This window comes from Natrix helvetica (assembly GCF_964273705.1).
Source record: "Natrix helvetica genome assembly, chromosome: 1".
NCBI lineage: Eukaryota > Metazoa > Chordata > Lepidosauria > Squamata > Natricidae > Natrix > Natrix helvetica.
This window is the reverse complement of record NC_138548.1, coordinates 47,547,342-47,570,658: the sequence shown is the minus strand read 5'-3', so window position 1 is coordinate 47,570,658 and position 23,317 is coordinate 47,547,342. Positions and strand designations below refer to the sequence as shown.

Below are 23,317 nucleotides of genomic sequence, written 5' to 3'. Positions count from 1 at the left end.
ATATATATATATATATATATATATACGAACAAGGCCATACATAATTTTGTTAGAGCTACAAGATAGACATACATACCATATTTTTTGGAGTATAAGATGCACCGGCGTATAAGGCACACCAAGATTTTGAAGAGGAAAATTTAAAAAAAAAAGTTTTTGCACTCTGCAGACTTCCCAAAAATGGCCCATTTTTAGCAAAAACAGTCCTTTTTTGTCAAAAAAAAGGGCATGCATAGCCTTTAGGAGACCTGTAGGGTGCTCTTGAGGGCTGGGGACAAAAATGAGCAAAGAACAGCCCATTTTTCATGAAAACAGGCCCTTTTTTCTCAAAAAAGGGCATGCATAGCCTTTAGGAGGCTTCCAGAGTGCTCCTGGGGAGCTGGGGGGGGGGCAAAAATGAGCAAAAACCACCCTGTTTTTCGCTCATTTTTGCCCTCCCCGCCCCCAGGAGCATTCTGGAAGCCTCCTAAAGGCTACGCACAGCCATTTTGGTGAAGGATGCGGGGATTCAGGCCAAAAATGCTGTATTCAGTGTATAAGATGCACCCAGATTTTCACCCTCTTTTTTGAGGAAAAAAGGTGTGTCTTATACTCCGAAAAACACGGTTTGTAGATTTGTTCAGTGTTGTATCTACTCTATTCAACAAGCATATTTTGGCCAATTCTTCCACTTTGATATAATTTTAAAATGTATTTTCTCAGATAAGCTCAAGTGTTTAAATCTCATAATTAACTGTAGATATATTGTATTCACTGTATTCACATAATTTATTATAGAAACATATACACTAACCCAGAGTCACTTGGGTAGTGAAAAGCATATACAGTAAATGTAATAAATAAATAAATATTAGTTGCAAAGATATACTATATACAGTAGCATCTCTGAAAATTATTTCTACAATTCATGCAAGTATGTATTCTGTAAAATACTGGCTGAAAAAAACCTCATTAACCAATGCAATAATTTTATGAAAGATATGAGTGACACAATTAAAAGAAATTCATATTAAAGGGAGGTTGTTTTCTTTCCTTTTTCTTTGTTTGTTATCAGTTTATAGAGAGTGACAAAGCTTTTCACACATTTCTAGTTTAATAATAATTATGAAAAAGAAATTAGGGGACAGTGAGTCATATCATTAAAATTGGCTAGGGGCTGGTTCCTCTTTCTCAAGCCAACCCACCTCACAGGATTGTTATTGTGGAGAAAACAGGAGGAGTGTGCATTATGTACTCAAACCTTAGAATGTGAAAAGTAAAGGTAGGATACAATCTAATCAATAAATGCTGTATTTGTCTTGAATACTGTGCCCAATTCTGAGCACCAAGACATATTAAAAAAAACCCTGGAATAAGTGTCAAAAAGAACTGGAGACCTGAAATTCCTATGAAGGAGATGAAGGGATCAGAAAGATTTAGCTTTGAGGAAATGACAATACTTCAAATATCTGAAAAGTTCACATGGAAAATCAAGACCTGCTTCTATTCAAGGTGTACAATAATGGATTTAAATGACAGGGAGACAGATTTCAACTGAAGCATTAGAAAAAGCTTCCTAACTGTAAAGAAGGGAGAGACCAATTAACTGTGGAGACTGTAAGCAGCTCTTTGCTGGATATATTCCAGCAGAGGCCAGAGAGCCATCTGTTTGGGTGACTTTAATTCATACATTTATAATGAGCTGGGGTAAACTTGATGGTTTAAATGGCCTGCCATTCTAAAAGATACTATGACTGGATTTGCACTTCAAATAATGGCAAATGACCTGGATTAGGAAAGCACTTTAATACAATCAAATGCAGTGAAGCAAGGTGAGTGGATGGCGAGGATTTTCCCTTTTCCACTTTTTTAATGTAAGAAAATGGATTATTTCAAGTTATATATGAATTATGACGACAAATAGATAAAATATATGGGTCTGATTACCAGGCCCGCTTAAGAATTACTGCATTGATTCCAAGCCTGTTCCTAATCTGTTCCATTAGGTGGACTACAATAATGTAACTGAAAATTATCTACCGCACAGATCATCACATTAGCTAAGGTCAGCAACATGAGGTCTAGGATGCCATAGCAAATGTGATTCTTATCATGATGACTGCAAAATCCCCATATTTAATTTAAAAAACAAGTTTTTAAATTAAAAAATGTCTCCAATATCTTAAGACTTTGAATGAAGAGGATTTTCTCAGTATTTTCTGAGATTTTCCATTGTATATTATTTGTAATAGCCTTCTGAAGTTTAAGTGATCTGCAAGTTGACAGCTACTGCTACAATTAACAGAATAACTCATTACATGACAATTTACATTTTAAGTAATAATGTTCATGCTTTGAGATTGGAAGAATGGAAGCAAAAATGTGACAGATGTAAAAAAATCTGATCTGCCTAGATCAAGTAGAGGAATGATGTCTCCATATAATTTTTCTGTCCCACAATATTATTCACTTTTTACTTCCCGCTTCCTTATTTATTTATTTATTTATTTATTTATTACTTGAACTTATTAGTCGCCCCCTCTCCCCACAGGGACTCGGGGCGACGTACAAAAGTATTATATAGCATACAGAGGAGGTAAGAATAAATAAATAAGTTACAATACCTAAAAAAGTTAAAACCTCAGTGAAATTAACCCTTAAAAACTAAAATTACCAATTAAAAATGCCCTGGGCTAGAGAGGTTGTAGAATTATGCCAGGTCAGCTAGTCGAAACAGGTAGGTTTTCAGCTTCATACGGAAGGAGCAAAGGTCGGTTGTAGTCCTGATGTCTGGGGGGAGGTCATTCCAAAGGGTGGGGCCCACTACAGAGAAGGCCCTACTTCTGGGCGCTGCCCTCTGGCACTCTCTGGAGGACGGCACCCGGAGTAGTCCCTCTCTGTGTGAGTGGACGGGTCGCAGGGATGTATGGGGTAGGACGCGATCCCGCAGGTAACTAGGCCCTGTGCCATGGAGCGCTTTGAAGGTGGTAACCAGCACCTTGAAGCGCACCCGGTAGGCCACAGGAAGCCAGTGCAGCTCGCGCAGGATAGGTGTTATATGGGAGAACCTCGATCTCCCCATAATTACCCGCGCGGCTGCATTCTGGACCAACTGCAGTCTCCGGGTGCACCTCAAGGGGAGCCCCATGTAGAGAGCATTACAGTAGTCCAGGCGAGACGTCACCAGCGCGTGAGTGACTGTACGCAAGGCCTCCCGGTCCAAAAGGGGCCGCAATTGGCGCACCAGGCGAACCTGGTGGAACGCCCCCCTCGCCACGGCTGCCACATGATCTTCCATAGACAGCCGGGCATCAAGGAGGACGCCCAAATTGCGTGCCCCTTCCACCGGGGCTAATTGATCATCTCCGATGGTCAGCGATGGCATATGCTGGTTGAACCGGGAAGCCGGAAGCCACAGCCACTCTGTCTTGGAGGGGTTGAGCCTGAGCCTGTTGTCATCCATCCAGACCCGTACGGCTTCCAGACACCGGGACATCACTTCAACAGCCTCGTTGGGGTGGTTTGGGGTGGAAATGTACAGCTGAGTGTCATCAGCGTACAGATGGTATCCCACCCCAAAACCACGGATGATCTCGCCCAGCGGCTTCATATATATGTTGAACAGGAGAGGCGAGAGGATCGACCCCTGTGGGACCCCACAGATAAGGGGCCTCGCGGTCGACCTCTCCTCTCCTGCCAACACACATTGCGTCCGGCCAGAGAGGTAGGAGCGGAACCATCGTAATACGGTGCCCCCGACCCCTAACCCCTCCAGACGGCGCAATAGGATACCATGGTCGATGGTATCGAAGGCCGCCGAGAGGTCTAATAGGACAAGGATGGAGGAACAACCCCCATCCTTTGCCCTCCAGAGATCATCCACCAACGCGACCAAGGCTGTCTCCGTGCTGTGACCGGGTCGGAAGCCGGACTGGCGCGGGTCTAGATAATCAGCTTCTTCCAGGTGGTGCGGAAACTGCTGAGCCACCACACTCTCAACAACCTTCGCTAAGAAAGGAAGGTTGGAGACAGGACGGTAATTTGCTAGCTCCGTTGGGTCCAGAGAAGGCTTCTTGAGCAGGGGCCTCACCACCGCCTCTTTCAAGGCGGCTGGTAAAAGGCCCTCACCCAGCGAAGCGTTCACCAGCCCCAGTAGCCAGCCTCGTGAGCCCTCCCAGGAGGCCAGTACCAACCAGGAGGGACACGGGTCCAATAAACATGTAGTGGCTCGCAGTCGCCCGCGCAACCTGTCCAAATCTTCGGTGACAACAGGGTCAAACTTCTCCCAGCATGGTCTCTCAAGACTAGCCTCAGACGTCCCCACTGGAGCACTGAGGTGGGTCCATCCCCTTCGGATCCGATCGATTTTATCCTGCAGGAACTCTCCAAATTCCTCTGCCCGGCCCAGCAATGGGGGGTCCCGTTGCCCCTGTGACAAAAGGGAGCGGGTCACCCGAAACAGGGCGGCAGGGCGGTTCTCTGCGGACGCTATAAGGGTGGCACAATACTGACGTTTGGCCACTCTTATTGCCACAAGGTAAGTCCTTACGTAGGCTCTTACTTGTGCTCGGTCGGATTCGGAGCGGGAGGACCTCCACTTGCTCTCTAGGCGTCTCCTAAGGCGTTTCATTGCCCTTAGCTCCCCGTTAAACCAGGGGGCCCGGGTAGATCGTGGCCGTCGGAGAGGCCGCAAAGGCGCCACCCGGTCTAAGGCACCGGCGGCCGCATTATTCCACGCGGCTACCAGGTCCTCTGCCCGGGGGCGGGGCAGGTCTGCAGGAGGTGGCCCAAGCTCTGCCTGGAACCTATCTGGCTCCATCAGATGCCTGGGGCGGAACCATCTGGGATAGTCTGGTTCCGCCTCCCCGCGGTGGGGAGCAGCGCCAGGGATGTCCAGCTGGAGAAGTGAGTGATCTGACCATGACAGGGGCGTGATGACTAAATTCCCTCTTCCCAGATCACTCGTCCACTGGTCGGAGACAAACACAAGATCCAGTATGTGGCCTCCCTCGTGTGTGGGGTCCTGAACTACTTGAGTCAGATCCATGGCTGTCATGGAGGCCATGAATTCCCGGGCTGCCCCGGATGCCTCTCCCGTCGATGGCAGGTTAAAATCCCCCATCACTAATAGCTTGGGGGTTTCAACCGCCATCTCCGTGATCCGCTCGAGGAGCCCGGGCAGGGCCGTTGATGTATGGCGGGGAGCCAGGTATACTATCAACAGGCCCAGCTGACTCCCTGGGCCCCATTTCACACCCAGAGACTCACAACCAGATATCTGCGACACAGTGAATTCTCTCGGTGCCAAATCTTCCCGGATGATTATCGCTACCCCACCACCCCTACCTTGGGCCCGTGGCTGGTGGAATACACGGTAACCTGGAGGGCACATTTCCCTGAGGGGCAACCCCCCCTCTGGGCCCAGCCAGGTTTCCGTTATTCCTGCGAGGTCCGGCTCCCCCTCTGTGATCAAGTCACTGATGAGGGGGGCCTTATTAATCACGGACCTCGCGTTACATAACATCAGCCTAAGGCCCAGGCTCTGCCGATCCTGTCCACCTAGCCTGCGGGGGTTGGTACAAGCGACCGGGCGTATCCAGCGGCCCCGGTCTCCCAACCGATTGTATGTTCTTCTAGTGTCCTCGCGCCCACCCCTCCCTACGACCGTCGCAATTGGAATTCCCCTTGTAGGAATGGTGTTTCCTCCCACCCCCCTCACTCCGCTCCCTTCCGTCCTGACCCCACCTGTTGACCTGGCTATGTCCATACCCCAAGGCAAAGTAGCCCTCCCCCCCTCCCTGGAACCCCTTAGAACCTTTAAAAAACATTTTACTAAAAAAACCCTAATCCCCCGCTTCCTCCACCTCTCTGGGTTAATAAACCCCTCATCGAGGTGGGCCCTCTTCAGGGCAAGGGGGCATGCCTGCGAGAGGGGGGACCCTCGCAGTCGAAGAATGTCAGACCTTGAATAGATAAAAATGTTAATCAATCCATGACTATGGCTGTGGCAGGGTTTTTCTTTGCAGCAGGTCCAAGATGTAACTTGATGTAAAATAGAGCAATGAGTATTTGACAGGCAGATAAGATGGAAGAGGAAGCAGACCTCGCAATCCATAGTAATCTACAGTCCACCAGCGAGGCCCAGAGGTAGTTCTTAAGGCCCAGAGGCCCAGAGGTAGTTCTTAGAGTATACAGGGATCGCACCTCAGCGGGGGTGGGGGATGGGCGGGGGGGTAGGCGGGGTGCCAAGGCCAGCTGCTCAGCCTATTGATCTTCTGGAGGTCGCCCAGAACCTCCGGCGACCCCCTGGCTTTCTTCTCCAGCCCCACCGGCCCCACTGGCCTCTTAGCCAGGCTGCGGTCAGAGAGATAGATGAGAAATAGATGAGAAATAGGGCGCCCGATATTCCAGAGCCATTTCTGCCGCCCCGTCGCCACCGTTGGTTGGATCCAAACGCCGCCCCCGCATAGCAGGATGTAGCTCGCCTCCCACACGTTCTCCTCACCGACTCGCTATCTTCCTGGAGTCGCTCCTCCGCTGTCCCGTTGTCCCGCCACCCTGGCAGCCACATAGACCTCCTCCTTTCTGCTCTTGTTGTTTTTTCGCTGCCGCGGCTCGGCCTCTGCGTTCTCTGCATTCTCGTCTCTTCGCCGTCCTCCTCCTCCTCTGCCTCCGTCCTCCTGGCTATCTGGACCCCGCCCAGGGTCCAAGCTGTTAACAACGAGAGCCAGGCTTGCCACTTAATGAATTCTAGGCCCCCAGAATGACCAACGGGGGCCGAAAACGCCTGCTCAAAAATACTTAAACAATAATTTATTTCACAGGTACTTACAGATCCAACTCATTTGCTGTATAAAAATGAAATTAGCTACTATATTTATCTTTTGTTGTTCAACTATGTTTATGTATATCATACTACACTAATTCTTAGAGTGAGCCATTCATGAATCAAAAAGTGCGTAACTCAGATGTGTTTGTCTAATTTGATTTAGTGCAATTTATAAATTGGTATCAGATAGTGTTTAAAGCGAGCCACAATTCACTTAGTGTAACATTGGGGTTTTAAGCACTAATTGTTGCTTGTGCAAAATGGAAGGTTTCATCTGAGAAAAGTTCAAAAAAGAAGAGGCTTATTCTGAAGAACTACGGCAGAATACAGGAGATTGCAGATATACTTTGGATATGGATTTGTCCTCTTGTTCTGTCATACAGCACTTCATTAATAAACATACAAAAACTTAATTGCCTACTTCCATTGAGCTGGAACCAATTACCCTATTTTCCATAAACATATCACTTTGAATAGTGCAAATTTGAACAATGCAACCATTTTGTGAGATTAACTGCAATAATCAAGACATGCACACACACACACACACACACACACTCACACAAGTGAGTGGTTAATATAAATTTGAAGAAACAGGGTTTTTTAAAAACTTACATTACTGAAGAATAAAAAGCTACAAAGACGTAACTTTTTCCTAACAGCCCACTCTGGGGTAACCTTTCCGGAAGTGGAAAGCTGATTAAAAGTGCAGAAATTCCTTTACATAAATAGAAGTTTGCTATCAAGAATACTGGATTGTGCTTTTAACTGTAAACATATAGTCAGAATATTTGCCAGTCTTCAGAAGGACACCAAGGAACTATTGCAGGTCCCATCTATTAGGGATGTACATTAATGGAACCATGAAAAAGGGCCTTCCCAGTAGTGGTCTCTTCCCTGGATGAATCTTGCTGCATTTCTGAAAGGCGCTAGAGATGTGGTTTTGTCAGTGGTCTGGGGACTCCAACTGGAGGTGGATCCAATCAAGGGGTTGATTTTACTGTGTTGCTGCTGCCATGGGAGTAGGGTTTTATGGTTTTTATGTTGTGAATTTTAAGTCAACTTTATGTGAGTTGGGAGGAGATATAAATTTGTTCAATGAATCAACTTGCATTACAGGGTCAATGTGTAGGTATCAGAAGAATTAAACAAAATAATTATTTCACCCAATTTTGGCTGACATATAATATTAAAGATAGTAGCCTGCTGTAGCATAGCACAATATGTAGGATAAAGATTTGACAAGGCTATCCAAATATTGCAATTGCATTCATAGCAAAAGTTCAGATTGCAGTATAAGAAAATTATAAACTTTTTGAAAAATACTGCTGCCTCTGTTTATGATAAAAATAGCATCACTATCTAGACTTATAAACTGTGATTACATAATTAATGCCAGATGACTAAAATTGCTTCATCAAATGATTGTACATATTTTTATAACATTAAAAAATGTTAAAAGGTAAATTAATTTGGAATGCAAAGACTGGTACTGATCTAATGAAGAAGTACATTGCATTAAGCCATCCAAAGTCACTGTACCAGTGAGACAAACAGCATAAAAATGTTATGTGTGTAAATAAATAAAATAAAAGTTAAGCATATTTTGTATTATGTGGAATTGGTTAGATTTCTTTTTTTAATATTTTTTTTATTTACAAACATACAAAATACACACAGAGAACTTAGATGTACACTGCATTTACACAATACATTTGAACTTCCTGTTCCTTCTAATAGCAGTTTCAAAACAGTACAATTCCCCTTATGTTATTTCCCTTCTAATATATTTCATTTGAGTTTCTCCATTTTTAACCCTCTTATTTTACTCATCTATCTGAGATATTGGGTGATTATCTCCAATAAATTTAAATTCTCTTGAATGCATATATATATGTTAATTCTCCTTAACTTCTATTTTTGGGCTTTATTGGCTTCTTTCATTGATCCTTATTTCTTTCCTCCATCCACCTATACCATTTTTCCCATATCTGATAATATTCTGTTTCTTCTTTTCCCTGGATTTCTTTTGTTAATTTGTCCATTTCGGCACAGTCCATGATCTTTCTTATTATTTCATCTTCGCTTGGTATCAATTTATTTTTCCATTTTTGAGCGAAGGCAATCCTCGCCACCGTAATTATGTGTAGAATTAAATACTGGATTTCTTTTTTATATTTCGTTGTCATTATTCCTAGTAAAAATACTTCTGGTTTCCAATCAATTTTGACTCCTGTTATTGATTCTAGCCAATTTTTAATCTTTTTCCAATACTTTTTAGCTTCCCCATATGTCCACTATATGTGATGATATGTTCCGTGTGTTAATTCACATTTCCAATATTTTGCTGAAATATTTGCTGAGGTTTTTGCTAACCTTGCTGGTACTAGGTGCCATCTGTAAAATATTTTGTACTGGTTTTCCTTGTATGCAACCGATAGTGTCATTTTTAAATCTATACCCCAAATTTTTTCCCATTTATCTAATTCAATATTGTAGCCAAAGTTCTGTGCCCATTTTACCATTTGTTCTTTTACAATTTCTTCTTCCATTTTATACTTCACAAGAAATTTATATATTCTCCCTATCATCTTTTTTTCTGTGCTTTGAATTATTTTGTCTAATTCGTGTGGTTCCATTTGGATATCGTATAATTTAGTATCGTTATTGTGTTTCGCTTTGATTTGCAAGTAGGTTAGCCAGACGACTTGCATGTTTTGTTCTGCCAATTCTTCGATTGTTTTTAAATTTCTCTGTCCATTAATTAAGTCTCTTTATCTTAGCACTTTATTCATATCTGTAAAATTTGAGTGCATCGTCCTTTCTGTCGGGGATAGCCAATTCGGGATTTTCACACAGTGGTTTTTAAACATAGCGTGTTTCTAATTAGATGTTTGTAAAGTTTTTATGCGTTGTTTTTATCATCCCATAAGAACATATGCCAACCTACTTGCAGATCATGGCCTTCTAAGGTCAAGATTCTTTTATTTTCTAACGCCATCCAATCCTTCAACCATGTTATTGTTACTGCTTGTGCGTATAACTCCCAGTCTGGTAATGCTAAGCCTCTTCTCTCCTTGCTATCTTGCATTGACTTTAGTTTGATCCTCGCTTTTTGTTCTTGCCAGATGAACCTAGATGTTAGTTTGTTTAATTCCTGGAAGAAAGTTTTACCAGGATTTATAGGTGCGGCTTGCAACCAAAATAAAATTCTTGGTAAAATATTCATTTTAACTGTGGCAATACGCCCATTAGTGATAGATGAATATTTTTCCAGCTTTCTAAATTTTTCTTTATCTGTGTCACTAATTAATTATAATTATCATCTTTAATTGTAGAACACTTTGCCGACACCCAAATCCCCAAGTATTTCACTTTCTTAGTTGTTTGCATTTTAGTCACTAATTTCAATTCCTCTTCTTGCTTTTTTGTCATATTCTTAGTTATCATTTTTGTTTTGTTTTATTAATTTTTAATCCTGCCACCTCCTCATATTCTTCTAATTTTAAAATTAATTTCAGACTTGATTCTAGTGGATCTTCTAAAACAAATACTAAATCATCGGCGTAAGCTTGGATCTTATATTCTTCATTTTTAAGTCTTAAACCTTTTATTCCCTGGTCTTTCCTAATTTCATTTAACAATATTGCCAGAGTTAGTATAAACAGCAAAGGAGAGAGGGGGCATCCCTGTCTAACTCCCCTTTTTATTTCGATCTTCTCTGTTAGTTCTCCATTCATCAGAACTTTGGCTGTCTGGGTGTTATATAGTTTTTCTATCATTTTTGTAAATTTTTCTGCGAATTTCATCCTAATTGTGTTGTTATAAATTTCCAAATTACATTGTCGAATGTTTTTTGTGCATCAAGGAAAAGCAGTACCAACTGCTTTTCTGGATGCGCCGTATAATATTCTCATATATCTAGGATGACTCTCGTATTATTATTTTTTAATTAAACAATTTTTATTTATTTTTGAACAAAGACAAACAAACATAAAAATAAAAAAAAATCTACCATTACAAATTGTAGAAAGTGTGTCAGTTGGTTACAGTGTGTCCATGCATCTCTTCCATAGTCATCACCTGCTTTTCATATCAAATCGCCTATTTTAAATTCACATATATTCATGTATATCATGATTATTATATCTCAACCTTAATTTTATAATTGTTTTTACATCCTTTTATATATAATATTCAAAATCTAGAATAGGATTATATAACATTCTATTAAATCATCCTAAAATCATCCAATCGCAATGCATCTTTATAACATTCTAGATAATGCTTTTAAACCTCCTCCCATATTTTCCATGTGTTGTTTATATAAAACTTCATATTATCAAACTAATATATCTATATGTATTGTTATCATTATTAATAATTATTTAACTACAGCTGTTGTCACTTCATTTATACATACTACTAGTAAACTAAATTTAGCTTAGTTTTTATTATACATTTTCATTGCATCAACCTGTATCTTTCCAGTAATAGTGCAGTCATCTCTTGCCACTTGTAGCATTAATATTCTAGTTACTTTCTTAATAAATCTTGTATGAACTTCTCTTCGCAACATGTTGTTCCTTTCGTATCTCATAAAAGCTCGAAACCCAGCATCTGCTCTTTCCATCAGCTTATCTTTGGTTATCACTGGTGCTTCTGTCAAGATTTCTCTCCTTATCTCCGTCAATTTTTCTCTCTTTTCTTCTGTGCTTTGAAGTCTGAGGTAGAGTTCCAATCAATCTTTCTCCCCTTTCCATATTCCGCTCTTGCCATTATCAACCACGCTCACTTTGTTGTCAGTATCCAGTTTTCTTATTTGCTCATTTTTTTTCTTCCATTTTTTGAACTCTGTCTTCCACATTCTTCATTTGATAAACATCCCCAGTTTTTCCATCAAATTTTTCTGTTTTGTATTCCATATTATCCGATCTCTTTTCAATTGTCTCTGTCACAACTAATAGATTTTGAATTTCAAACATAATCATTTGCAATGTTACAGTTTCTTTTTTCTGCTGCGCCATTCTTCCAATTTTGCCGGTACTGCCACCATAGGATTCAAGCCTATTTTAATAAACTTCAAACAGGTTCAATTATTATCTTTCAAGTCAAAATGTTGTGTTCCCTCCAATAGCTAGTGATAGAACTTTCAAAAGGCACCTGTATAAACAACTTGTGCTCTTCCTACTATCACTGTCAGTAAACAAACTGAAAGAACCTTGAATCTCAAGTGATCAAAGAGAAAGAAGAAAAAATAATGTATCCAGCCTTCAGCCTCTAAGTGGCAGAAAGAAGAAAAAATAATGTATCCAGCCTCCAGCCTCTAAGTGGCAGTGTAACTGCTTTTCCTCCTGTTGTTCAAACCCTCTTTATAATCCTTCTTATTATCTTCTTTATATTCCAATCTTAAGAATGAAAAAACCCTTAAATAGAGATCAAAAACAATCCAATCAATCCAATCAAGCATTTTAAAAAAAGGAAACTTTTAATCCATAGATGTAAGCAAAAGTGAAAAAAGAAGAAAAAAATAATCCATTCAGTATAAAAAATAGGGAACCTTTGCAAAAATTCCATCCATGAAAAAAAAATAGAAACAGGATAACACACTAAGTTTAATGTTAAGTTTAAGTTTCCCCATCTATCCCCTTGTCCATGAAATGAACCTTGTGTATGCGTCACCGCTGCTCTTCTTCCCATATAAACCAGTTAGTTAAAAAAGAGGGATTGGCAAAATGGGAAGGATAATGAAAATGTCCCACAGAAGTCATAAATACTAAAGGGAGTGAACTAAAAAAAATCTGGCAAAAACAGACTATGTCTGCTAAAAACTGACAAATTTTTGCACGCACCGAACCAGCAGTAATGCCGGCAGCAACCCACCCCTGTATTACATCCAGTTCTTCCTTTTATCCAAAGTTGCTCTAAAACTGTTTATTAAATCCTGTGCTACTGCCAAAACAAAATGATTTCTCAGTTGCTTATAATCTCCCATGCTCTGTCTGATCAGCATTTCCCAAGAGCACCACTGACTTAGCAAATTAACTCCTTATTTCTGTTGTTTTCCATCACCACCAGTAATCTGTCTGTCTAAGATTTGGAATCCTAACATAAAGAGTTTTATATTTATGATAAAATAAAACGATGTCGTGTATGCATTAGTGAACTGATTTCATTATTTTGTTGCGAACCTGAAAATTTAATTTCTGATCCATTAGTAAATGTGTGAATTTGGTAAATATGGCAATGTACTTCGAAGGCTTCTATTTGTTAAATCAAGCACATGAAATGAGGAGACCAACAAATTATTGAGCAAGCTCGTAGCTCACAGGTTTCAAAAAAAACATTGAAGCAACCAAATGAAAACAAGAACAAGGGCCTTCAACCTGTTTGAAGATACATTTTTGCCCAAGTGAGATTCATTGTATTTATTCAATTTATTATCAATTAAAAAGATTACTTTTAATTATTACTGCAAAAGCAGTATATCTTTTTCTACTCCCCCAGACTAACAGCAGCCCAGGAGCCCCAAGGCATGTTCTCAGTGAAAAGGATAAGTTTATTCAAATAAAAAGAGAAATATGATATTATTTACTACAGGCCACAATAAAATATTCTACTTAATGTTATATTAGAAACTACCTACAGGAGAGATAGTGATTACATAAACAAGAACGAAAGACACATTAGCATCCATTTTAATAAATTGGGAAAGCAACAACTTTGGAATAAAACACATTAAGTGAAAAATTTTGGGTTGTTTTTTTTGTGCATTTGCATCAGTGCTGATTCATGCTGACTGCCTAGACTAGTCCTTGCAGTTTTCTTGGCAAAGGTTTTGGTGATGGTTCGCCTTCTTCCTAGGGCTGAAAGTGAGGGGCTGGCTCATGATCACCCATCTGACTCCATGCCTAAGGCAGGATAAACTTATGGCCTTCCACTTTTTAGGCTGGAGCCTTAATCTCTACACCAAACTGCCTCTCAAGTGAAATATAAGAACTTCTTGTCCATTTCTTACTAAAGGCATTAAGCAGTTCCACAGAAAAGGTTAGATAGAAGTTGAAGAAAGGCTTCACGCCCCTTCTTCAGCCCTGATGATCATTCTGTAAATTAGCAAGCCTCATCACTCTGTCTATCCCAGATGTTTAATTACAGGAAGATGCACATAGTAGTACATAAAGATATATTTTACTCAGTGACTCGGTTCAGTCCTTAGGGCCCAGCAGTCTGCTTCATTGTCAAGAAACTATATAATGGATAGATTATGCAAAATCAGCTAATTTGAGAGAAATAATATTCTAGTTTCATAGTAAGAGAACTGCAGAAAGCCTCTTGATGTGTAGTATTGTTTTTACTATTGTTTGTGAGTCACCCAGATTATGGTGCTATACAAATCTTTTGAATGAATAAATAATTTTTTAAAAAATGTCTATGAGGCAACATGCCCTCCATAGCGATCCTGTCATGACTGGAGTCTCGCTACTCCTATAGCATATGTCTTTAACACACTAAAGCAAGAGATATTTATTTATTTATTTATTTATTTATTTATTTATTTATTTATTTATTTATTTATTTATTTATTATTTATTTATTTATTTATTTATTTATTTATTATGCAATTTGACATTCAATGTCTCAGTACATAATCTTAGTGCTTTTCTAAAGAACATGGATCCAAACAGGCATCTATCTGAAAGTCTTAAATGGCGATTCTGGTTTTATTCCTACTATCATCTTGCCAACTGCTCTACACACATTTCTAGGGACTCTTACACAATGGCTGCTCACAACCTTAAGCATTTAGGGAAAAACTACCATGGATTATATAAGCATGTTAAAATAATCGTTCTATTAAAATACAACCCACAACCCACTCCTTTACCGATCATTGCCCCAATCATTTTTCTAGACAGATTACAAACTAAGCACGGGGCTCCATCTTGAAATTAGAAGCATTTTGGAAAGTCAGATGATATTTAGCACTGGTATTTTGTTTTCATGCATGCCAGCCTTCTATTTCTTTTATTTTTACACTCTTAACAATATGGGTGATATAGAAAACATGGCCAGTACCTGGAAAAGTATCCTGGGACACTACAGTAAAGAAACTGGAGGCACCTTCAGCTTTAAGGGAATTTTTTTCCTTGTCTATTTCCTGTTGAACAAGAACTTCTACCATTTATAAACAAGCAGAGAGCCTCTGGGCGAATGCAGTGTGCATGTAGAGGCCCTTTATTTCAAGTGAATTCAAATGGAAAAGAAAGACATTGTAATATGCAGCCTTTATTTAATGAAAGTGTACTACTTCGGGTACAACGCCTACCTTCTTTACAAGGCACCCTTTGGCATTCATCAATGTGTTCAATTATCTTGAAAAGCCAGAAAGGTAACATAAAAATGCTTCCTTGTATTCTCTGTTCCTTTGTAATTTTTTGTCTTATTCGTTCCCTCAGGAATGTATGAGGAAAAACCTCTCTGAATAATTTACAGAAGCCTTTGAGGAAACAAGCTTTTTGAATAAAGAAGTCAGGTAAAGTGGAGGATTATAATTCTTCAATTGAGCTCTATGCACTACAGGTTTAATATGAATAAGCATTCTGAAATGAAGTTTTAACACAACGAAATTACATTGGACAGATCAACATATAATAAGTCTAATATTATTAACTTAACTAGCAAAGGATAATTTTGTGATGAAGTACTTTTGTCTCCCACAGTAGAGAATGTGAATTATAACACAGACATGATATCCAGGATACAATCCTTACTCTAATTCCCACACTGTTCATCTAATTCTATGCTGACAGAACCGTGTTTCATTAACTATAACACTGTTAAACAACTTGAAAGTGTTTGACAAATTGGGGAAAAACTATCAGAAGATTTTGGGATGGAAGTTCAAAAAGAACACAGGCTTTTCTGTGATAAAATTCTGAAGGTCCTGTTTTTTTCTTCAACATATCTTCGTAAAGTCCAGTTCTTTTCTCTTTATATCTTATATATTTTACACACAAACACACACACACACACACACACACACACAATCTTAAATAATATATATAAAGATATAGTCTTTATATATAAAGATATAGTCTTTATATATAAAGACTCGGGGGAAGGGGCTTCGCTACCAGTTGTAGGACCCTACACCCGAAGGATGCCTCAGCCGATGCAATTGTATCCAGCCAGTAGTGGTGGATAAACAGAATCGGGGAGGCCCAAGTGGCCACCCGGCAAATGTCTTCGAATGGAGCCCTCGTGGCCCACACTGCTGTAGTAGCAGCACTCGGTGTGGAGTGGGCTGTGATCCCCAAGGGGGGAGGCCGGCCCGAGGACTCGTAGGCCGTGGAGATGGCCTGTCGTAACCACCTGACAATGGTGGCCGAGGAAACCCTGGCACCCAAGGAGCCCGGTAGGAATGAAATGAAGAGGGTCTCAGATCTATGGAAGGAAGCCGTGCGTCAGAGATAAATGCGCACGGCGCCCCGCATGTCCAGCCTGTGCCCAAGTCGCTCCCTCTCATGGGAGGGAGTCAGGCAAAAATTGGGTAGGATGACCTCCTGCGCTTGACGGAAGGGCGAATTGACCTTAGGGAGAAAGGTAGGATCCAACCTCAGAACTACTCTATCCTGGTGGAACTGGCAGAGATCGTCCTTAGATGACAGGGTCCCTAACTTGGAGATGCGTCTGGCCGAGGTCACGGTGACCAGGAACACCACCTTGAGAGATAGAAACCTAAGGTGAACTGTGCGCAAGGGCTCAAAGGGAGTTCCCGTCAGGGCCCTAAGTACAAGAGGCAGGTCCCAGGTTGGGAACCTATGAACAGGGGGAGGCCGCAAATTAGTGGCCCCCTTAGGAACCTCTTGACAAGGGGTGTTGAGGCAAAGACGAGTGACCTTCCCCCTGCAGGATTGAGGCCAGGGCCGCTACCTGCGGCCATAGGGTGTTATGGGAGAGACCCCCATCCAGGCCTTTTTGTAGGAAATCCAGAATTTGAGCGACTGAGGCCTCCTTTGGACAAATACTGAATGGGCCGCACCACTTAACAAACGCAGCCCATGTGGAGTTGTATATTCGGGTGGTGGAGGGGTGTCTTGACGCCTCGATAGTTGCTATAACTCGGGAGGACAAGTTGACACTTTTCAACTTGACCGCCTGGCGCTTGAGTGGCTCAAGCACCAGGTGGTCAAGTGGAGCCACTGGGGCTCCGGATGGATTAAGACCCCCTGACGTAGGGAAAGCTCCTCCCGGGGAATCCTCCATGGGGGAGAGCTGGACGAGGTCCGCAAACTAAGGCCGTCTGGGCCCGTAAGGGGCGATGAGAATGATGTCTGCCCTCTCTACCACTACCTTCCTCAGGGTCCCCGGGATCAGAGGGAGAGGGGGGAAGGCATAAAACAGGCCCGGAGGCCATCTGCTCCGGAGAGCGTCCGTCCCTTCTGGGGCCCGGGCTGGAAAACAGATGAAGAATCTCGGGAGCTGGGTGTTCGAACAAGTCCACCAACGGATCGCCGAACCTCTGGCAAATCTTCTGGAAGAGGTCTGGTAGAAGCTGCCACTCCCCGTGGTCGACAGTCGCACGGCTGAACCAATTGGCCTGGTGGTTGGCCGTGCCCGAAATGTGCTCCGACACCACTGACGCCAGATGTCTCTCTGTCCAGGAGCCTAGTTTCAGTGCCTTCAGCCAAATGGCTCTGGAGTGAGTCCCACCGTGGCGGTTTATGTGGGCCTTTGTGGTCACATTGTCCGTCAACAGAAGAATATGACGGCCCTCTATCGTGTCTCTGAACTGGTGGAGAGCCAGTCTGGCGGCCTTCCGCTCCAGCCAGTTTATATTGTGGCGAAGGTCCGACCGGGTCCAACGGCCCTGTGCCAAGTCGGAGTCCATGAGTGCTCCCCAAATGAACAGGCTTGCGTCTGAAGTGATGGTCACTCAATCTGGCTCCCAGAACTCCGATCCGCGTTGAAGGGCTGGGGACATCCACCACCGCAGAGATAGCCGCACATCCGCTGGCAGGTGGATGAGGTGCGGGGAGTTGCTCAGGTGTTTTCGCTGGAATGGAATGAGGGCCCACTGCAGAGTCCGTGAATGAAGCCGTGCCCAGGGGACAATCCCTATGCACGACACCATCTTGCCCAAAAGGCAGGACAAGGTCAGGATGGAAACTGACCGCCTTGTGCGAACCTGTCTTGCCAGGGCCTGGAGGTTGACCAGCCGGTCTGAGGATAGACGAACTGTGCCCTCTATGGAATCTATCACCGCCCCCAGATGTAAGATCCTTATTGTGGGCGAGAGGTGGCTTTTGGGAAAGTTGACGGAAAATTCCAGGGTCTGCAGGGTATGGATGGTTAGCTTTAGGTCTCAAACAGCCTGAGCGTAAGAGGGGGCTTGCACGAGCACATCGTCGAGGTAACATTGAAGTCTCACCGGAACTGAACACAGGTGAGCCGTCAATGCCGCCAGGACCTTCATGAACGTGCGCGGGGCCGAGGACAACCCGAAGGGGAGGGCCCTGTATTGGAAGTGGAGCCCGTTGTGGGAGAAGCGAAGGAACCTGCGATGAGCAGGAAGGATAGGGATGTGGAGATAGGCTTCTGTCAGGTCCACTGACGCTAGGAAGTCCCCCCGCCTGATGCCATGCAGAATGGACCTGAGGGAGGACATCTTTAAGCGCCTGTACACCAGAAAGCGGTTGAGATGCTTGAGGTCCAGTATCGCTCTCCAGCCCCCCAAGCTCTTCAGAACAAGAAAGAGGTTGGAATAGTAACCCCACCCGTGTTCCCCTACTGGGACCGGTTCCACTGCCCGGATGTCCAGCAGATGTTGGATGGCTAGGGACATCTGACGACGTTCCGGATTCCGGGGTGGCTGAAGGTTCTGAAGAAGGCCGGGGCCATGGAAAGGAACTCCAGGCTGAGTCCGTTCTGGATAGTGGACCGAATCCAGGTATCTGAAGTCATGCGATCCCACAGATCCGCAAACAGTTCCAGGCAGCCTCCTATGGGAATGCTTGGATTGGAGTCATTTCCCTTTGCGGAAGGGGTGGCCGTCTCCCCACTCAAAAAGGCTGTCTGGAATGGCCCTGGAATCTGCCTCTGTTCTGGTAGTAGGGCCTCTGGAAAAACCTATCTGATCTGTAAGGGGCATATCTCTGTTGTTGTTTCTCTGGTTCAGGGGCTCTGAAGGACTGCCTGCAGTATGAGGACAGACGATTGTCCGTCTTCTTGGTGTTGGTTGGTAAGACCTTCTTTTTGTCCCTATTCTCTATGAGAAGGGGATCCAAACATTCACCAAAAAGATTGGGTTCAGAGTAGGGCGCAGCCGCCAAGCCCTACTTGGACTTATTGTCCACCTGCCAATTGCGCAACCATAACAGCCGCCTAGAAGTCACCAAGGTGGCCAGGGCTCGGGATGAGTATTTTACAGTGTCTGGGGTGGCATCCACAGAGAACTGCGTGGCAGCAATGATCTTTGTAATATCCTGGTGAAGTCTCTCATCCTGGATCGGAATGCGATCCTGCAACTGACGAAGCCACGTGATGGCTGACTGGTTGAAATAGGAGGCAGCTGCAGCGGACTTTATTGTCCATGCGGAGGAGTTGAAGTTTTTATGAAGAGTAAGTGCCGCCCGCTTGTCCTCCGGTTTCAACTTATCAGCCACATCCCCTGTCACTACTGAGGAAGCATTAGCGAGGGAGGCTATAGGAGGGTCGACGTTAGGCAACTGGAGAGTCTGAGAAAAGGCCTTCTCCATATTGTAGAAGCGGCAGTCGTTGCTCCCGGGATTGGGAAAGGTAGAGTGGCGAGCCCATTGATTCTTTACCACCTCTAGAAAAAGGGGAGGAGCAGGAACCTCCTCCTTATTGGCCGCTGTATTAGAGAACATGAACAAGTTAAGGTCTCTGGGAGGGGGAATGGCAGGATCCCCTGTACCGACCTTAGTGGCCTTCTTTGCCTTGTGCAATAAAGGTTTAAACATGAGGGGAGCAAAGAGACTGGGGAAGGCCGGAGGATCTGGGAGAACAGTGTTCCTCATCCTCTGAGAACCCCATGTCCTGGCGCGGATCCTCCCCTAGCACTGAACCCTCACTAACTACTGATGAAGAAGGAGGCCTCGCAGACTGGCATCTAAGATCAGAGGAGCTTCTGGTCTGAGGAGGCCCCTGGGGCCTAGGCTCCCTATAGGATTGCTGGTCCCTCAAAGAAACTGCAGAGGCAACCCCTTTTGAAATGGCAGAGAAAATAAGCTTCTTAATGCTCTCAGGGAACATTTCCAGATCCTCAAACTCATCCTCAGTGTGTCCCGGATCAGGGCCCTGTGGAGCTAGGGTGCAGGGAGGAAGGAATCCCCTAGATGAACGCTCCAATGGATCCTCAACCACCTTCTTCGAGCCATGGGGTGAGACAGGAGGGGAGGGGGAAATTTCCAGGCCTGATTGCCTGCGTGCCCCAACAGGAGAGATAGAAGGGGAAGAATTGAATCCCCTGGGGGGAGAAGCTGAATGAGCAGATACCGGCCTTAACGGAGACCTAGATCTGGAAGGAGAAGAGAGCTTGTTGGTTTGTTGTTCTGCCCTAGCAATTACTTTTTCCAGAGCCTTTTGGCGTCTGGTCTCATCCCTCTGGGTTGCTCTGGAGGGCCGCTGGGCCGCTGTAGGTTTGACCGCTGCTGCCCTGGTTCTGGGCCCTTGCCTCTCCTCGGGCACATTCTGGGTACCCCCCTGGGCCATCGAAGTGGTCTGCCTGCTCTCCGCCACTGGAGCCACTCACGTGTCCTGAGGGTGCTGCTGCCCAAAGTCACCAGCTGGTGCAAGGGCCTTGGGGGAGCTAGGATTGGGCTGCTGAGGGTAAACTTGCCGGCCTGACACTGGCCGCGATGCAAGTGGTAATTTTCGGGGCTTACAAATGGCCTCTTCCACGTGCTTGCCTCCAAAATGGCCGCCCCCACGTGCGCACAGCCAAAATGGCCGATGGAAGACTCCATGCGCTGCAAACGGCTTTTTTCCTTCAGCCGCAGCTTGAAAAGGCTTGCAGCAGCTCTTTGCGCTTATGTGCAGCTTGTAAAGCTAAAATTAATAGCCCGCAGCTTGATCATAGCCTCTGGCCAGCAGCCCTTCCCGCAGAGCTGCGAAAGGAGAGCCTGCAGTTCCAGGGATCGGTCAGAGCTCCTGAAGACCATAGGAGGAGAGCGGAGCCAATTTTGCTCTCCCCCCGGCTTGTTGCAAGACGGAGGACCCTGTCCCTGCAAGTGACAGCTCAGACAATTTGGAATTTAAAATAGCCAATATATATCTAATTAATATAATTTTTTACTCACTCTGGGAACTCATACAGTGCTTGGACCAAAGACTGAGAGGAACTGGGAACCACAGGGAAAGAAGGAAGTTAAAAGAGATTTCCCTCAGTCTTCTGGACCAATCAGGCTGTGAGAATATCCCATGAGTTGCCCCTCCCTTGAGTCTACCGAAAAATATCACAGCAATTTACAGGATCATGGAATTAAACCCATGGTTGGCATGCTAATATTTTATTCTGATTTCAGTTGATTGATTTCAATATGATAAAATAAATACCCAATGAATAGACTAGACTAGAATACGACACTACACTACACTATACTTCACTACACTAAATGAATACTAAGTGAATATATTAATGAACAATTTGCAATTGCTTCAGTTTTACAACACTGGGCCCATTGCCTACAGAATATTATTATTTTATTTGAAATATATAATGTATTTTCTATATTTTCATAGCTTTAATAAGATAGATCACCATATTTTAAAAATGTTTTCAGTTTCTCCTTTTCTAAATGTGGTTATTAGCACTACTGCAAATCAGATAAATACCAATGGCTCAAGAATTCATGTTAAGAGAATTTATCCCACATATATTTTACAGTTGTCGAATACATTCTAATTGTTGAATTGATAATGATATTCCTATAGTGTTTTAAGAAATAAATCTTATCTTTTTACACTTTATGCTGCATAAATTGAACTTACCAATCTTTGCATACTTTTGACATGCGTAGGGCTAATAGATAAGGCCTCTTCATACCAGCGCTTTGCTTCATCTGTATTTCCCCGAAGTTCTGCCACCTGACCTCTCATGTAGAGAACATTGTGAGACATAGGAAAGAGGTTAGCAGCTTCCTGAGTACAAGCAGTGGCTTCTGCAGGTTTTCTAATTCCTATGTATACTTCAGCTGGAAACAGGAAGCAGAGAAAGAAAAAAGAATGAACAATTTCCCACAAGTATAAATGCTTTTTTTCTTGCTTTCACTCGGCTTTCCAGAAAATTACTTCCAGTAAAAAAGCAGTCATAGGCAAGAAGCCATTCTATGATATGGGAAAACATGTTTGCCCACTCTTTTTATGATTGATCTACTATTACTCCTTTCCTCATCAGAATATGCCTGTATCTGTAAAGGAACTGTAATGTTACAATTACTATTAGTATCAAAAGTCCATTTTCTTGCAGCACTTTAAAATATGTGCTAAATAAATAAGAGTCAAATAACATGTTATGGGTCTCCAGCATTTTGACACAGATTGAAACTAGGAAATATTGCAAAAAGTGTTGTCTAGCATACACTGTTGTTATGTTGTCTATTATAAACTGTGGAAGTATGTTGTCTATCATACACTGTGGAAGGCTTTTTCCTCTAGAATATTTTACTCATTGTTCTTTTGCCACCTTCAAAGTCTTCTCTTCCTTTAATTTTAAAAAGCATGCACATTTTTTAATTTCTGTCCTAATATATAGTATCATTCATTCTTGCCTCCATGAAAATGAACTGGATAAAATAAATAACTGAATTGCAGATATTACTCTTAATTTAGTTAATGTTCTTTAAATAAAATAATTTTCATCAAGTAATCTAAAAATGTACTTAATCTGTCAGAGGCATGCTCCCTAGTAATGGTTTTATTAGTTTTTAAATTGTTTAGTGGAAGAAAGAAAACAATAAATAGGATAGAAGTTAAAAGAAAACTAACTCCCAGACCCATAGTTTATAACAGTCTTATAAACACTTAGAGGGGCCCAATCACTCCCGCTATCTAGTTATATATTTAGTCATGTTGAACCTATAAAAACAGAACTAAACGTTTTGGTCTCTAATTTTGATTGACGGTCAGTTCAATTCTGGCTCTGTTATCTTAAAAAAAAATCATCAAAAATATCCTAGGATAAACTGGACACATTATTGCAGAGGCCAGAAATTTAATTTGTTGAAATAGCAGGTTATATGTTGTCCCTCCAAGTAGTATCAAGCAGTCTTCTCACCCCAATCAAATAATGAAAGGAATAACTAAAAATAGGGAAAGGGTGATATTTTTATTTAAGATCTGATGTTAACATTTTAAAGCATTATATAACAACTGTACTTCTTTTATATCTGCAGCATTCATGTTCTGAAATCTTTAACTTTGTTTTAGGTAAAATTATTGTTTCAATGCTGTTCTTTTTTCAGGGTATAGAAATTTTTTAAAAAATGG

General features: G+C 42.7%; 1 protein-coding gene across 3 annotated transcripts in view; it reads right to left on the bottom strand.

Moving 5' to 3' along the window:
* TTC7B (tetratricopeptide repeat domain 7B) overlaps nt 1-23,317 on the bottom strand; it is a 119,187-nt gene that overhangs the window by 15,810 nt on the left and 80,060 nt on the right. For all 3 annotated transcript variants that reach the window (XM_081937210.1, XM_081937211.1, XM_081937212.1), the window contains exon 19: nt 21,821-22,023. In XM_081937210.1, coding sequence (XP_081793336.1) covers nt 21,821-22,023 — 203 coding nt within the window. The remainder of the gene's footprint in view (nt 1-21,820; nt 22,024-23,317) is intronic.